At 41.0% G+C, this 18193-nt stretch overlaps 1 protein-coding gene across 1 annotated transcript in view; it reads right to left on the reverse strand.

Annotated features, from left to right (window-relative positions):
- The window catches only part of MGAT5 (alpha-1,6-mannosylglycoprotein 6-beta-N-acetylglucosaminyltransferase), a 381222-nt gene extending 371530 nt beyond the window's left edge, over positions 1 to 9692 (reverse strand). The window contains exon 1 of the mRNA XM_007937586.2: positions 9452 to 9692. Coding sequence (XP_007935777.1) covers positions 9452 to 9692 — 241 coding nt within the window. The remainder of the gene's footprint in view (positions 1 to 9451) is intronic.
- Between the last annotated feature and the right edge of the window lie 8501 nt (positions 9693 to 18193).

Here is an 18193-nt window from a genome sequence, read left to right on the forward strand (position 1 = left end):
AATGGCCAGACTTCGTCTCACCTATTTTGGTCATGTTGTAAGAAGGGACCATTCCCTGGAGAAGGATGTCATGCTTGGTAGGGTGGAGGGTCTACGAAAGAGGGGGAGGCCTTCAACGAGATGAATTGACACGGTGGCTGCAATGATGGGCTCAAGCATAGCAGGGATTGCGGGGCTGGCGCAGGATCGGGCAGTGTTTCGTTCTGCTGTGCATGGGGTCGCTATGAGTTGGAAATGATTCGACGGCACTTTACAACAACAACAACAACAACAACAACAGACCTGGTGATGATACCAAGTTACGGAACCTGCATCCAGAATGGAGTTCTTGGGCCATTCTTTGAAATTCCCTAATACCTGGCAGCTGCGTGAACTAGAAGTCAAGTAAGTTATCCCTTTTTAAAGAAGAGGGAAGGACACAAAGTCTATGTGAGGTGAAGCACGTTGTCACCCAACGTAACAGACAGAGAGTGGTTGAATTGATCCCGGAACTAGCCTGATCCAGGGCCCACATTCTCCTATGCAGGAAAAGGCATCCATTGTACAGTAATCCTTCCAGCACACTATCCTTACCAGAAATATTAGCATTATCAACCCTCATCAGATACAAACGTGAACTCAGCCACACTCAGCTCTCAGTTCATCTTACAGTCCACATGGCAATGACAATTACACCTCCTGTTTCTGAAATGCCATGATTATTCGATGCAGTTAACACATTTCAGAAAAGGGCCTGAGGAAGAGCCAGCCAGCATATCTCTAGACTTATGAGTCTAGAGCAGCAGTTCTACGCAGGGCTGGCTTGGGGCCAGGCATGGGTGATTCTGCTGCACAATCCTTGTCCCTCCTTGTTTAGAATTCTAGGTGCAAAGGCTTGTGTTCACCTAGAGCAGAGCTTACCTGTCATATCTTGTTGGGCCCAATCCCATAAATGCTAAGGGTAGTTGTATAAAGAGGTTTCTGAAGCCCTTCTGTTCATGCAAATAAAAAACTCCAGGTCTCCACAGACAATTTTCACAGGGTGGTAACAGATGCAAGTATATACAGACCAGGTTAGTAATAGCTAATAGCAAAAAATGCACTTTACTCAGTATTTTATGGACCTGGCCTCATGTCATTCTTACAATCACTCTATGAGGTAAGTGATATTCTATCTTCTATTTTATAAAACAAGAAACAGGCTTAATGAAGACTGGCAATTTTCCCAGGGTCCCACATCCAGCATGGGGCATGGTCCTCTCCAAAGTCCACATATAAACATTCTCTCGACTGCCTTCCAGAATAAACAATGGTTCCCACGTCAGGATCATACATAATAGTTACTTGAATGCATCCTGTTTCCTGCCTCATTTAAAACATTACCCTGCTTGGCTATTAACCCAAAGGTTGGAGGTGTGAGTCTACCCAGAGGCACTTCAAAAGAAATACCTAGTGATCCATCTCTGAAAAAATCAGCCGCTGAAAATCCTATGAACCACAGTTCTACTCTGATACACGTGGGGTCACCATGTGTCAGAAATCAACTGGTAGCCTGTATCACATGGTTACAGATTCCTGCCAAGGAGCTGCTGCTATTCATTCACATGTCCAACACCTACTATGTGCCAGGCAACATGCTTAACCCTGGGGGTAAAGTACAGAACAGTTTATAATCTCTCTCCCCTACTTTTAAGTTGGGGTGGGAGATGATAAACAAATAAAATAAATATGGGATGTTAGGTAGTTAACTGCTACAGAGAATGAGAACATCAGTGGTGTCGGGCCTTATCTTATTAAAAAGGCTAAGTGTTGTTGTTGTTATGTGCCGTCGAGTCAGACCCGACTCATAGCGACCCCTCCTTGGGTTTCCGAGGCAGTATCACTAGGAAGTAAATTGCCCCATCTTCCTTCTGAGGAGTGGCTGGTGGGTAGACTTCTATAAAGGAGTGACATCTAAAGGGATGACTAAACAAAAAAACAAACCCACTGCCACTGAGTAAATTCCAACTCATGTTGTGTTGTTAGGTGCTGTTATCTCCAAAACACAGTGACCCTTGTGTAGAATGAAAACATTGCCCAGTCCCACGTCAGCTCCATGATCATTGCTATACTTGAGCCCATTACCACAGCTACTGTGTCAATCCACCTTGTTGAAGGCATTCCCCTCTTTTGTCAACCCTCCGTCTTACTGAGCATGACATCCTTCTCCAGGGAATGGTCCCTTCTGACAACATGACCAAAGTAGGTGAGACAAAGTCTAGCCATTCTTACTCCCAAGAAGCATTTCAGCTGCACTTCCTCCAGAACAGATTTGTTAGTTCTTTTAGTAGTCCATGGTACTTTCAGCATTCTTCACCAGCACCACAACTCAGAAGCATCAATTCTTCTTCGGTCTTCCTTATTCATCATCCAGCTCTCACATGCACATGAGGCAACTGAAAATAACATGGCTTGTGTCAGGCACACCTTAGTCCTCAAGGAGCATCTTTTCTTTTCAGCAATTGAAAGAGGTCTTTTGCAGCTGACTTGCCCAGTGCTATACATCCTCTAATGTCCTGACTGCTGCTTTTATTGGCATAGATTGTAGAACCAATCAATGTGAAGTCTTTGACAACTTCAGTCTTTTCTCCATTTATCGCGATGCTACTTAAAGGATTTTTGTTTTCTTTTTACTGAGATGTAATCCATACTGCAGACTTTATTCTTCAATCTTCATCAGTAAGTCCTTCAAGTTACCCTCACTTTCAGCAACCAAAGTTGTGTCGTCAGCTTACTGTAGGTTGGTAATGATTCTTCCTCCAATCCTGATGCCACATTCTTTTTCATATAGTCCAGCTTCTCAGATTATTTGCTCAGATTGAATAAGTATGGTGAAAGGATACAACCCTGACACACTTGATTTTACACCATGCAGTGTCCCCTTGTTCTGTTCAAACAATAGCCTCCTGGTGTATGTACAGGTTCCTCATGAGTACAATTAAGTGTTCTGGAATTCCCATTCTTCTCAATGTTATCCACAATTTGTTATAATACACACAGTCTAACTCTTTTGCATAGTCAATAAAACACAAGTGAACATCTTTCAGGTATTTTTTGCTTTGAGCCAAGATCCATCTGACATAAGCAATGATATTCTTCATTCTGCATCCTCTTCTGAATCCAGCTTGCATTTCTGGAAGTTTTCTGTCAAAATATTGCTGCAACCATTTTTTAATTATCTTCAGTAAGATTTTACTTGCACGGGATATTAATGATATTGTTTGATAATTTCCACAATCTGTGGGATCACCTTTCTTTGGAATGGGTACAAATATGGATCTCTTCCTGTCAGTTGGCCAGTTAACTGTCTTCCAAATCTCTTGGCATAGCTGAGTGAGTGCCTCCAGCAGTGCATCTGTTTGTTGAAACATCTCAGTGGGTATTCCATCAATTCCTGATGTCTTCTTCTTCTCCAATTCCTTCAGTGCAGCTTTGACTTCTTCCTTCAATACCATTGGTCTTCATCATATGCCACTTCCTGAAATGAATGAGATCAATCAGGTCTTTTTGGTACACTGACTCTATTCCTTCCATCTTAATTGATGCTTCCTGCATTATTGAATATTTTGCCCATATAATCTTTCAATATTGCAACTCAAAGTTTAAATTTTTTCCTCAGTTCTTTCAGCTTGAGAAATGCTGGCATGTTCTTCCCTTTTGATTTTCTAACTCCAGGTCTTTGCACATTTCATTATAGTAATTGGCTTTGTCTGCATGAGCTGCTCTTTGAAATCTTCTGTTCAGCTCTTTTATCTTGTCATTTCTTCCATTTGCATTAGCTACTCTCCGCTCAAGGGCAAGTTTCAGAGTTTCTTCTGACATCCATTTTGGTCTTTTCCTCTCATCTTTTTAATGACCTTTCACTTTCTTCATTGATGATGCTCTTGATGTCATCCCATAATTCCTCTGGTCTTTGGTCACTGGTATTCAATGTATCAAATCTATTCTTTAGATGGCCTCTAAATTCAGGAGGGATATATTCAAGGTCATATTTTGGCTTTTGTGGACTTGTTTTAATTGTCTTCAACTTCAAGTGGAACTTGCATATGAGCAGTTGGTTGTCTGTTCCACAATCAGCTCCTGGCCTTGTTTTGGCTAAAGATATTGAGTTTTTCCATCACCTCTTGCCACAGATGTAGTCAATCTGATTCCTGTGTATTCTAGCTGCCATTTGTGCTGTCAAAAAAATGTATTTGCAATGAATAAGTCGTTGGTCTTGCAAAACTCTATCATGTGGTCTCTAGCATTATTTCTGTCACTGAGGCTAAATTTTCCAACTACCAGTAATTCTTCTTTGTTTCCAGTCATCAGTGATAATTAACACATCTTGATTGCACATTTGGTCAATTTCAGACTGCAGAAGTTGATAAAAATCTTCAATTTCCTTATCTTTGGCTTTAGTGGTTGGTGCATAAATCTGAATAATAGTAGTATTAACTGGTTTTCATTGCAGTCATATGGTTATTATCCTATCACTGACAGCATTGTACTTCAGAACAGATCTTGAAACATCCTTTGTGATGATGAATGCCACTCCTCCATTCCTCTTCAAATTGTCATTCCCAGCATAGTAGACCATATGGTTGTCTGATTCAAAATGGCCAAAACCAGCCCATTTCAGCTCACTAATGCCTAGGATATCAATCTTCATGCATTCCATTTCATTTTTGACAACTTCCAATTTTCCTACATTCATACTTTGTACATTACATGTTTCAATTATTAATGGATATTTGCAGCTGTTTCTCCTCACTTGAGTCATGCCACGTCAGCAAATGGAGGTACCGAACACTTTATTTCATCCATATCGTTAAGGTTGTTTCTACTCTGATGATGCAGTCTTTCCCAGTTGTATTTTGAGTGCCTTCCAACCTAAAGTGCTCATCTTCCTGCACTGTATTGGACAATATTTCCAGGCTATTCATAAAGTTGCCCAGTAATGTATCAGCCAGTGTTTCTCTGCTATTCGTAAGGTTTTCCCGGGCCAATTCTTTGAGAAGAAGCTTCCAACTTCCAACACATAGCTTTCCCCATAGGGTTTCCAAGGCTTAAGTCTTTACAGAAGCAGACTGCTTCATCTTCCTCCTGCAGAACAGCTCTCAGGTGGGTTCAAAGTGCTGACCTTCTGGTTAGCAGCTCAACACCCTAAACACAGCACCATCAGATATCCTTGAAAGGGTGACAGGAAGTGACAAATGGAAGTGAGATCTTTGCTATCTGGAGGCACATGGAAAAACAAATGCAGAGAGTCAGAGATGAAAAAATGACTCACCAACATGCAAAAGCCTCTCTCTGGAAGACAGCTGTGGTACAAGGCAGACATGAGAAGTGTGAGAGCCCCTTAGAGTGGTCGCAGTTCTCACAGAAAAAGAGCACCATGAAGCAGCTAGGTAGAGGAGAAGAGGCTTTATGTGGGTCTGGTCATCAAGCAAGGCAAGGAACCCTACTTCAGGGACTGAAATATTCTGAGCCTGTGAGCCAAACCTCTCACTTGGGCATTCCTCCCTGTCAACCAGGAAGGCTCTATTAGTGCCTAAGGAATAGAATGGCATGAAAAGACTGATCTTGATGACAAGGGGAATTTAAGAATAAGCTCCAATTCTCCCTGACAATCCACATTCTGATATTCCTCCTCTGGTCTAAAAAACTCCTGAGTTCCTCCTCAGAGCTTCCTGACCCCAGACAGGCTGTATATCCCTGCAAGCTCGCCTGGTTCTGGAGGCAGGGTGAGGCTGTACTTCCACCACAGGAACGCTGGAAACACCCCAAGTCCTTCAGAGGCCTGTTTTTAGGCACAAAGTTTTTCAAAGCAGAAAATCACTTATTTAGTCATACCAGCCACGTCACCGTAAAGTAACCACAGTCTCATTAAACACATCAAACAATCTAGCTACTTTTTCTCTGTGAATTTCACTGTCAGGCCAAGAACAGTGTATTTCCCTCAAGGGCAGGGAATTTCTGTTTCAGTGATGGTGGTTTCCCACAGCACCCCACAAAAGTCCCAGCCCTCCAAACAGCAAAAGACAAAATAAATAAATGGAATCCCATAAAAATTTTAAAGTTTTGTTCATCAAAAGGCTTTACCAAAAAAGAAAAAACAAGCTACAGACTCAGAGAGTATCTTTAGGAACCACATATCTGACAAAAATCCAGTAACCAAAATACATATAAAACTTTGACAAATTAATAACAAAAAGACAAATAACCCAATCAGAAAATATACAAAGGACTTGAATAGACTTTTTTACCAAAGAGAACACTGAGATGACCACCAAAGACATGAAACGATGCTCAACATCATTAGCCATCAGAGAGATGCAAATCAAAACCACAATAAGACACCATATCATTCCCACTAGAATGGCTAAGATAAAAAGAAAAACAGAAAATAACAAATGTTGACGAGGATATGGGGTAACTGGAACCCTTATTCATTTCTGCTAAAAATGCAAATGATACAGCCATTGTGCAAAACAGTGTGGCGGTTTCTCAAAAGATAAAAACAGAACATATGACCCAGCAATTCTGCTCCTAGGTGTATACCCAAAAGACTTGAAAGCACAGACTCAACAGACTCAAAGACTTGTACACCAATGTTCATTGCAGCACTATTCACAATGGCCAAAAGGCAGAACCAACTAAATGTTTATTCAAGAGATGAATGGATAAACAAAATGTGATACATACATGTAATGGTACTACTACTCAGCTAGTAGGAGCAATGAAGTCCTAATACATGCTACAATATGGATGGAGCTGGAAGACATTATGCTAAGTGAAGTCAATCACAAAAGGACCAATATTATATGACCTCATTTATATAAAAAGAAATGACAAATGTAGAGAGAACAAAGTTTATTAGTGGTTACCAGAGACAGGAGGAAGGGGGAAAGGGAGTGCTAACAGTGATCAATATACACATTAATTAAGCATAAGGTTGCAGAGCCTCTGACTGTAGTTGCTGTCAATAAGTTGTAGACCTATAAAAAGCTGAATTTGCAAAAGGTGTGTAATAGATATATTTACAACAACAACAACAACAAAAAGAGTAGCTTCTGAGACTGCTCATGGGATTTTGTTTTCTGGTTTGGAGGTTTAAGGTCTTAGTTACATGGGAATCCCAGTTAATGAGCCTAATAACATGTTTAGTGCCTATGTTCTACCTCCTAGTTTGTTGCATGGTGACTAGGTCTTAAAAGCTTGGAAAGGTCCATCCAAGACTCAACAATTGGTGACTATTATTCATCTGGTGCAAGAGAAGAAGGAGATTCAGCATCAGAAGGAAGATACGGAATGTGCTAATTGCCTCCATGAACAGCTGTTGCCTTTAACATAAGACTGGAAGAATTGGATGATGACTGGCTACTCATATCTAACATTTTGATCAACGATACTATAGAAGAATCCTGATCAAAAGGGGGAAAGTGCAGAAGAGGATTTCAAATTCTCATGGACTCTAGACTTCCTGTAGTCATGAAGTTTGGGTGAACCCCCTGAAACTACTGCCCTGAGATAATCTTTAAACTGTGTTCTGTGATTCTCAGCATATACCTAAAAAACCAAACCTGCTGCCATCAAGTCAGTTCTGACTCACAATGATCCTTTAGGACATTTTAGAACTGCTTCATAGGGTTTTCTAAGCTGTAAATCTTTACAGAAGCTGACTGCCTCATATTTCTCCCATGGAATGGCTGGTGGGTTCTAACCACTGCCCTTTTGGTTGGCAGCTGACCACTTAAACCACTACACCATCAGGATTCTATCTAAGCATATAAGGTGGTGGACATTCTTGCAGACTACTCTGGAAGCTTCTGATAACTTTTTAAAATGTCTTTGAAAAGCTAGAAAGCTAAAAGATCACTGCCCTTTAGAATGTGGAGGACAGCCCACTCCATGAGATTTTTCTGGAGAACCTAATAAATAAAATCAGCCAAAATAACCAGAGAAATCGAAAGTCTATAAATTTACCATATCTTCTTCCTTCCCACAGAAGATATATGATAGACTGAGATAAACAGAAGAAGGAAACTACTACTGGATTAGTCTCCTACGCTTACCCCCAACCCTATTCCCACCCCCATGTACCACATGGGTACCTGAAAACAGAAACTTTAAAACAACATGTTACTTGTTACATCATACACACTGGTAACAACAAGGATGGCAATTTGCTTTTTGTTTTCTTCCTGGTGGTGAAACTACCCTCTGGAGATAGTACAGAAGATCTAATTAAAAATGCATCCTCTGAAAAGCCACCTAGCTGGTTTTCAATATGGGCTCTGAAAATGGAGTCTCATTTTTTCATTCTGTCAGATCAAAAAGAGTGGTATTTTACTTAGACATATTAAAAGCCAATGCCTACAGAGAGTGGCAAATCTTGAAGGAATAAAATAAAAGCAGATAGTGAAATGATGCAAATAATAAACATTAAAAAGGAATTTCACATTCTTCCTTAAAAGTAACCATTTTTGCCTAAAATAAACAAATACATACATAAAAAACTCACTGCCGTCCAGTTGGATCCAACTCATAACAACCCCTCCTTGGGTTTCCGAGGCAGTATCACTACGGAAGTAGATTGCCCAACCTTCCTTCCAAGGAGTGGCTGGTGGGTTTAAATCTCTAGCCCTCTGGTTAGCAGTCAAATGCCTTAGGCACTATGCCACCAGCGCTCCCTATTTCCTGGAATGGTAGATTTATATATCATGTTCTTTTTCTATATCAAATAAGCTTAAAGATTCTATTACCAAAAGTAAGTTATATTCTACATGTTAATTTTTCCCCTACCTCATTTGACAAAAGGGTTTGAGACGCCTAATAAAAAAGCAGTGAGTACAAAAAGATTTTTTTTTTTCCTAGAGTGAGGGATGTTAGAGATAAGGGAACAAAATAAGAGCAGTAAAATCTGCAGAAGCAAAAAGTCAAAGCTATTGGGCAGTATATATGCGTCTGCAAGTCCTAAACACTGCCTAGAGGAGGCACATGTTTGGCTTGGGGTTCCTGGGGATCCAGGAACATTCTTCTTTATCCCTCCCTACCTCATCCCCACCAGGCTTAGCTACATTTTGTTTAGCGAAAGATAATTAAAATATTTTTCTGCATTCCCTGAACACACTCCTAGATTAGACCATGCAGTCCAGAAATGTGATGAAGGAGGAAGAGCTGATAGAGGAACACCTGATAGAGCTCCCTGTATTGACCTACTGCTCTCAGGGCAAGCTGTCCATACATGCAAGAGCTCAGCAGCACCAACAAGGTATTCCATTAGTTTTCTAGAAATGCACCTCTGTGCCCAATTCATTAAGAAACACCCATGAGGTCAGTGGCCAGGCACACACTTGATCTGTGACAAAACCAAGCCCTAGAAGCCTCTGGGGTACTATCAAAGCAACCCATGCCCCTCTCTGGAGAGGCCTAGTGGCACAGTGCTTACCATAAGCTGTCATGACACCAGCATATGGTCCATCTACCACGTTCCTGTTTTCATCTGCCAGTGCCTTGATGTACCTCTTGCTAAGGTCCAGGATCTGCTCACACAGCATGGAGCTGCTTTCAGGCTGAGTTCGCTGCTGGATGGTAAAATGCAGGAGCATCATACCCCAAATGAAACCAAAAGTCACTAGGAAAAACCCCAGCTTCTGAGAGGACAATTTCCACGGAGTAAAGACAGCCATTGCTCTCTAGCAACTTCACTGGCCCTCAGCTCTTAAAGCACAGAAGGTAGACACAAATTCATGGTGTAGGCTGCCCTTGATTGCAGTCCGTCAGTTTCACTCAGGCTCTTGCGTCAGCTGATGCCCTTTCCTCAGTTCCATTGTCCTGTGAAGGAGGAGAAAAATTAGCAAAGTGGTCATGAGAAAAAACAAAAACACAGTGCAGTAAACCAGAAAGCCATGTTTTCATTCAAATGCTCTAAAATGTGAACTTCCTTTAAAAAAAAAAAAAATTAGCTGATTTAAAATTTCATGTTATGATTCAGGATCTATAAGCTGAGAAGGGAAATCTGGCTAGGTGGCAAGAAGCTGTGAAAACACTGGGGGAAATACATGTTTGAGTGTATTAACAGGTGTAACAGGGCTGTTCCAGTCTGGACCAAATTCAAAACAGGAAGCTTGTTTTGCAAGGTGAAAGGAGATGGAAGAGTTTTTACTGAATGTCAGCAAAAACTCAAGTGCAGGGTGGAGTTGGATCACCATCAGGCACTTTGAGTATCTGTAATTTGAGCTTACAGAGTCATTATTCTGTGCTTCTGGCAAGAATAGGCATCTGCACCTGGAGAAGGAAGCAGAAAAGTAATGCTCTCTTAGAAGTGGTAAGCTGAAGAAGGGAGAAGAGCCCCCATATTACCTAGGTATGGCAGGTTTGCATTATTTCAGAGAGAAGCTGAATTTCACAGGGCTGCAGGTGGTCTATGCACCACCAGACAAATACGCCAAAGGCATCCAGTGAGGGGTACATAGGGTTTTCAATCACTTAGAAGCAAGGATGGTGAGACTTCAGCTTGCTTACTTTGAACATATCCTCAGGAAACACCAATCACTAGCAAAGGACACAATGGTTGGTAGAGGGTTAGCGAAAATGAGGGAAAACCTCCATAAGAAAGATTGATGCAATAGCCACAATAATGTACTCAGACACACTAACAATCATGAAGATGGCACATGACCAGGTAATGTTTCATTGTTATACTTAAGGTCACCTGAGTCAGAGCCAACTGAAAGCAACTAACAATAACTCAGTAAGTCTTTTCGGTTCCATCAGCAGGTTAAAGCTGCACTTTCCTGCTCACTTCTCACTGTAACACAGGAAACATGAAGCATGTGGCAATTGGCTTCTCTATGGTTCTTACTTTCACTCCCACTCTGGGCAAAAAGAGAACTTAGATGGCATAGTATCAAAAGAGGTGGCCAGACTCTTACACCAGTACAGAATTGGCCAAGGTCCTAAATCACAACTTCCCAAAAAGTGGGACACTAGCATAAGTTGCAAATGGGCTACAGAAATGGCATCTCATCCTTCAGGAGAGCCCTGAGCCCTAGGACAAGCCACCTTACAAGTGGTATCATCTTCCAAATATGGCAGAAGAATAGCTGAGCAATGATCTCCTATAGGGGACTAACCCAGGTGTACTTCACAGTCTGCATACATTTCAGTGCATACATTCCTTTCTTAATAGCCCAGGAAGAAACAACAGAAATCTTGAGCAATTAGCTTCCAGCAACTTCTGTACAGTAGATCCGTAATTGTTGCCCTCACTCATTGTCTGCCACCACCTATCAACAAAGTAATGAATAGTTGGTAATACTACTAATAACTATAAATAATACATGATAAATAAATACTAGCTGCGTTTTAGGTGAAAGCAGTGGTGGTTCAGAAGAATTTTCGCCCTCAATGAGGAAGACAGGTTTGAGTCTCTGCTAATGCATCTCATGCATCCATCACTGGAGGTCTATACATTCCTACAATGCTCAACAGGTTTTAGTGGAACTTGCAGGCTAAAATAGACTAGGAAGAAAAGCCTGCTGATCTACTTCTGAAAATTAGCCAAGAAAATCCTATGGATCACAATGGTTTAATTCTCAGCTGATCATGGGGATGCCATAGGCCTGGGCAGCATTTCATTCCACTATGATTGGGTCACTATGAATTAAGGGTCAACTGGACAGCAATTAATAACAACAATATTTAACAATAATTGTTCTAAATGCCTTTTGCCTTAGCTTGCTAAATGTTCCTAAGAGGTCGAATGGTAAGAACTAGTAATATTATCCCAGGTTTACAGATGAGAACACAAAAGCAGAGGGAATAACTTTGCAAAGGTTAGCCAGCTCTTATGTGGCAGAGGAAGGAGGACCCAGGGGTCATTAAGCCACATCCCTCCTTCCCCTTACTATCTCATCCCCACAAATATGGTTTATGTATGGCCAAAAATGACTGGTTCATGTATAAAGAATTGTGAAAACCAACAAAGAAGAGTATGTGACAGATGATTTGTGGTTCACAAAACCTAAAATAGTTATTATCTGGCCCATTATAGAAAAGCCCAAAACTCATCTGTCAGTTTGTCATATTGCGGTAGTTTGCATATTGCTATGATACTGAAGCTATGGCACTGCTGTTTCATTTACTAGCAGGGTCACCCATAGTTAACGGGTTTCAGTAGAGCTTCCAGGTTAAGAGAAACTGAGAAAGAGGATGTGGAAATCTATTTCTAAAAAAGAAATTGGCCAGTGAAAACCTTATAAATACCAAAAGAACAATGTCTGATACAGTGCAGGAACATGAGCCCCTCTGGTTGGAAGGCACACCAAAATACTAGCGGAGAGCTGACTCCTCACTGTGGAGTCAACCATAATGATATGAATGCAGTAAAGCCTTTGAGACCTGCCTTGGTTGCTGTAGTACAACTCAAAATGAGAAGCAACAGCTGCAAACATCCACTAACAACTGGAATGTAAAAAGCATGAACCTTGGAAAACTGGAAGTTGTCAAGAGTGAAATGGATCACACGAAGACTGGTATCCCAGGCATTGGTGAGCTGAAATGGACTAGTATTGGCCATTTTGAATCAGACAATAATATGGTCTACTATGACAAATGACAAACTGAAGAGGAATGGCATCACATTTATTGTCAAAAAGAATATTTCAAGCTATTCTGAAGTACAACAATGTCAGTGATGGGATAATGTTCATATACCTATAAGGAAGACTAGTTAATACTTAAAACCAAAAACAGCCAAACTCACTGCCATCAAGTCAATTTCGACTCATAGCACAACCCCTCCTTAGGTTTTCGAGGCAGTATCACTATGGAAGTAGATTGCTCAATCTTTCTTCTGAGGAGTGGCTTGTGGGTTTGAACTACCAACCTTCTGTTTAGCAATCAAATGCCTTAGGCATTATGCCACCATAGCTCCCTATTATTAAAATTTATGTACCAATCACTAAAGCCAAAGATGGGAAAATTGAAGATTTTTACCAACTTCTGCAGTGTGAAATTGATCAAACATGCACTCAAGATGCTTTGATAATTATTGGTGATTGGAATGAGAAAGTTGGAAACAAGAGAAGCAGCATCAGTAGTTGGAAAATATGGCCTTGGTGAGAGAAATGACACCAGAGATCACAAGATAGAATTTTGCAAGACCATTGACTTATTCATTGCAAATACCACTTCTTAACAATGCAAATGGCAACTATACCTGTGGATCTCACCACATGGAATACATAGGAATCAAATCAACTACTATGAGGAAAGAGACAATTAAAAAGCTCAATATCATCAGTCAGAACAAGGTCTGGGGCTAACTGCAAAACAGACCAACAATTGCTTCCATGCAAGTTCAAGTTGAAATTGAAAAAAATGTAAACAACTCCACAAAAGCCAAACTACGATCTTGTGTATATCTCACCTGAATTTAGAAACTACCTCAAATAGATTTGATGCATTGAACATGGATAACCAAAGACCAGGCAAGTTATGGGATGACATCAAGGGTATCACATACATGAAGAAAGCAAAAGTTATTAAAAGGACAGAAAAGAACAAATGAATTTCAGAAGAGACTCTGAAACTTCTCTTGAATGTAGAGTACTTAAAGCAAATGGAAGAGATGATGAAGTAAAAGAGCTGAACAGACATTTCAAAGGGCAGATAAAGAAGACAAAGTAATGTATTATAATGAAATGTGCAATGACCAGGAGTTAGAAAATCAAAAAGGAGAGCATGCTAAGCATTCTGTAAACTGAACAAACTGAAGAAAAAATTCAAACCTTAAGTTGCAATACTGAAGGGTTTTATGGGGAAACTATTGAATGAGGCACCAAGTATAAAAAGATTAAAGGAATAAACAGAGTCACTGTACCAAAAAGAATTGGTCAACATTTAACCATTTCAGGAGGAAGCATATGACCAAGAACTAAATGGTATTGAAGGAAGAAGTCCAAGCTGCACTGAAGGAACTGGCAAGAACAAGGCTCCAGGAAATGACAGAACACCAATTGAGATCTTTTAACAAACTGATGCAAGAGTGGAAGTGCTCACTCATCTATGCTAAGAAACTTGACCAACTGACTGGAAGAGATTCATATTTGTGCTCATTCCAAAGAAAGGTGATCCAACAGCATGCTATTTAACAATGTCATTAACATCACACACAAGCAAAATTTTGCTGAAGGTAATTCAAAAATTTGCAGCAGTACTTTGACAGGAAACCCCCAGAAATTCAAGTTGGATTGATGGTATCAGATAGATCTTGGCTGAAAGAGAATACCAAAAAAAGGTTTGCCATTTATGTTTTATTGACTATGCAAAGGCATTCAATTGTGTGGATCATAACAAATTATGGATAACATTGTGAAAAATGGGAATTCTAGAACACTTAATTATGCTCATGTGGAACATGTGCACAGATCAAGAGGCAGTGCTTCAAACAGAACAAGGGGACACTGCATGGTTTAAAATCAGGAAAGGTGTATGTCAGGGTCATATCCTTTCACCATACTTATTCAATCTGTATGCTGAGCAAATAATCCAAGAAGCTGAACTATATAAAGAATAGCATGTTAAAAAAAAAAAAAAGAATAGCGTGTCATCGTAGAGGAAGAGTCATTAACATCCTGCAATATGCAAATGACACAACCTTACTTACTGAAAGTGAAGTTAACTTGAATCACTTATTGATAAAGATCAAAGACTATAGTCTTCAGTGTGGATTTCACCTCAAGAAAAATAAAACTAAAATCCTCACAATAGGACCAACAAGCAGCATCATGATAAACGAAGAAAAGATTGAAGTTGTCAAGGACTTCATTTTACTTGAATCCATAATCAACGCCCATGGAAGCAGCAGTCAAGAAATCAAACAACATACTACATTGAGCAAATATGCTGCAAAAATCTTCTTTAAAGTGTTAAACCATAAAAATATCACTTTGAGGGCTCAAGTGTGCCTTACCCACACCGTGGTATTTTCAATTGCCTCATATGCATGCGAAAGCTGGGCGATGAACAAGGAAGACAGAAGAACTGATGCTTTGAATTATGATGTTGGCAAAAAACACTGAACATACCATGGACTGCCAGATAAGTACATCCAGCATGCTGCTTAGAACCAAGAGTGGCAAGACCTCACCTTACAGGCTCTGGACATGTTATCAGGAGGGACCAGTTCCTAGAGATGAAATCAAGTTTGGTAAAAAAGAAAGTCAGCAAAAAAGAGGAAGACCCTCAACAAGATGATACAGTGGCTGTAACAATGAACACACATGGCCACAATTGTGAGGATGCTGTTGGACCAGGCAGTGTTTTCTTCTTTTATACATAGGGTCACTATGAATTGGAACCAATTTGATGATACCTGAAAGTAACAATATAGAAAAAGTCTGCCACCCCTGAATTCTAGGCTAGTCGGTGGTTCTCAAAGTGTGGTTCCTTATTCAGAAAGCAACAGTAACACATTCCTGAGCCTCCATCCAAATCTACTGAATCAGCAACTCTGGGCATGAGCCCAACAACCTGTGTTTACAAGCCCCCTGGGTGACTCTGGTGCTCAATGAAGTTTGAGGGTGCTCATCCAGGCAGACTAACCCCAGGTTCACATACATAAGCATGTTGCTGTACCATTGCACTACCGATACAATTTGGCTCCAACCACCTTTTGCACTACTTTGTAACAAGAGTTTCTGTATCCATATACCCTCTATACCCACTGGTTTGCTTATTACCATAAACTCTATATACTTTCTTCAAAGTCTCCTATTTTCACTCAACTGCTCTTCCCACCCAGCAGTCCTTCTCCCCCTTATGCTATTCTCCAAGTCCTAACTTTGTCCCACCTCTTCAGACCACCTTTCCCACTGCTCTCTTCTTAGTCTGTAGTCCTAAATCAGTTGTATGTCTACTTTGGCTTATTGACAACTTTCTGTGTGGGACCCCATGACATCCTTTTAGGGATCCCACATATCTGCTCAGAGAAAAGGCATTGACCACGAGGACAACACACCTGCTGATAAGGGGAACTTCTTTATCATCTGTAACACTACAGCTCTTCATACAGTCCTTCTAAATGCTGGTCCCCTGAAAAGCAGTTACCTTTTAACCTTCCATTTATCCTACAAGTACATGCTGAGTATTCACTTTCCTCAGCCCCTAGGGATTAATGGCAAACAAGATAAAATCCCCACCCTCAAGGGGCTGACACCACTACACTAACTGCTGCCCTAAAACTGGGGCTGCCCCTAGGTCCACAGGAAGTGGCTGCCTTCATTCTGCTTCCTAACCAAACACAGCAAGCTTCCGTTTTGGGAACCCATACTCATTACTCAATTTTACCCTACAGCTGAAGGGATTTTCCCAGGGCAGGTAAATGAGGTGTTATACCAAGAAAGACAGTCTTCTGATAATATTCTTTTACTATTTTAGGAGAGAGCCTCAAAGGCTGACAGGAATTACCTGTCAACTTTCAGACAGGAAGCCTCACTCTGAAAAGGCTTTTCAAGGCTGCAGAGTTGACGCAAAGGAAAGGTCAAGGCCAATAAATGGCCAAGAACTTCATTATAATGTGGAGCAGTTCTCTGCCTTTGCCTGGGGGATGGTCAGAACCATCCAGGTGGTGCGTTTCAGGGGCTAAAGGGCTGCCAAGAAACCCAGCCTAGGTCCCATTATTCCAGCTCAGAGACGTAAATATGGAGTCAAAATCCCAAGTTACAAGTTTAGACCAAAGTTCTGATTACTGAAGGCCCAGATTTTAAGTGACTATAAAACTATCAGTAAAGCTCTTTTCCACCGGTGGATTCAGTCATTTTAAATAACAGAAATTTTACCAGCATTGTTGTTGTTGTTGTTATGTGCCGTCGAGTCACACCCGACTCATAGCGACCCCTCCTTGGGTTTCCGAGGCTGTATCACTACGGAAGTAGGATTGCCCAACCTTCCTTCCGAGGAGTGGCTGGTGGGTTTGAACCGCCAGCCATCTGGTTAGCAGGCAAGTGTCTTAGCCACTATGCTTTACAGAGAGTTCACCACTACAATTCCTACTAAGAAGGTAGAATTTTAAAAGACTTTTCAAAAGCTTTATATCTTATTCCTATTGCAATAAGATAGGGCTACTGTGGTGGCTTGTATATTGCTATGATGCTGGAAGCTATGCCACCAGTATTTCAAATAACAGTTGGGTCATCCATGGTGGACAGGTTTTAGTAAAACTTCTGGACTAGAAAGAAAGGCCTCATGATATACTGCCAATAATTAGCCAATGAAAGGTCTGGGGATTACAAAATACTGTCCAAGACTTTGACTCGCTTGGTTTAGATACGTCATCAGGAAGGACTGATCACTGGAGTAAAACATCATGTTCAGTAAAGCAGAGAGCCAGCAAAGGTGAAGGAAACCCTCAATGAGATGGACTGACACAATGCCCATAACAACGGACTCAAGCATACCAGTGATCATGGAGATGGCACAGAACATGGCAAAGTTTCATTCTCTTACACATGGGTTGCCATGTGTTGAATCCAAGTCAACAGTAACTAACAACAAATGATGAGAATATAGGATAGCTGTCTTCACTAGTTTGAAGGAGCCCTTGTGGCACAGTTCCTAAGACATTTGACTGCTAACCAGAAGGCTGGCAGTTCAAACCCACCAGCCACTCTGCAGAAGGAAGATGGGACAATCTACTTCCATAAAGATTTACAGCCTTTGAAACCCAGTGGAGGTCACTATAAGTCAGAATCAACTCGACAGCTGTGAATTTGTTTGATTTTTTGGCTTCACCAGGTCTTGGCGTCAAAAAAGGGGCTTGATGATCATCAGTAATGGCTACACACTTAATAGATAGGCCCCAGATATTCAGTATACAAAAATCTGTGGATCAGATTAAAATTCTGCATGCCTCTGGAACTTGTAACAGCTGGGTTCTCTAGCAAAGTGGAGCTCCTGGGCACAAAAAGGACTATACGGTACATCTCAGAAGATCTTGTTGCCTACCAGAATGACAACAGCCCAGAGGGTATGATGACTGCTAACCAGAAGGCTGGCAGTTCAAACCCACCAGCCACTCCTCGGAAGGAAGACTGGGCAATCTACTTCTGTAGTAACACTGCCTCAGAAACCCAAGGAGGGGTCACTATGAGTCGGATCCAACTCAACAGCAGTGAGTTCCAGAAGG

Source organism: Orycteropus afer, unplaced genomic scaffold, assembly GCF_000298275.1.
Source record: "Orycteropus afer afer isolate SDZICR_OR568_19922 unplaced genomic scaffold, OryAfe1.0 scaffold00004, whole genome shotgun sequence".
Taxonomy (NCBI): Eukaryota; Metazoa; Chordata; class Mammalia; order Tubulidentata; family Orycteropodidae; genus Orycteropus; species Orycteropus afer.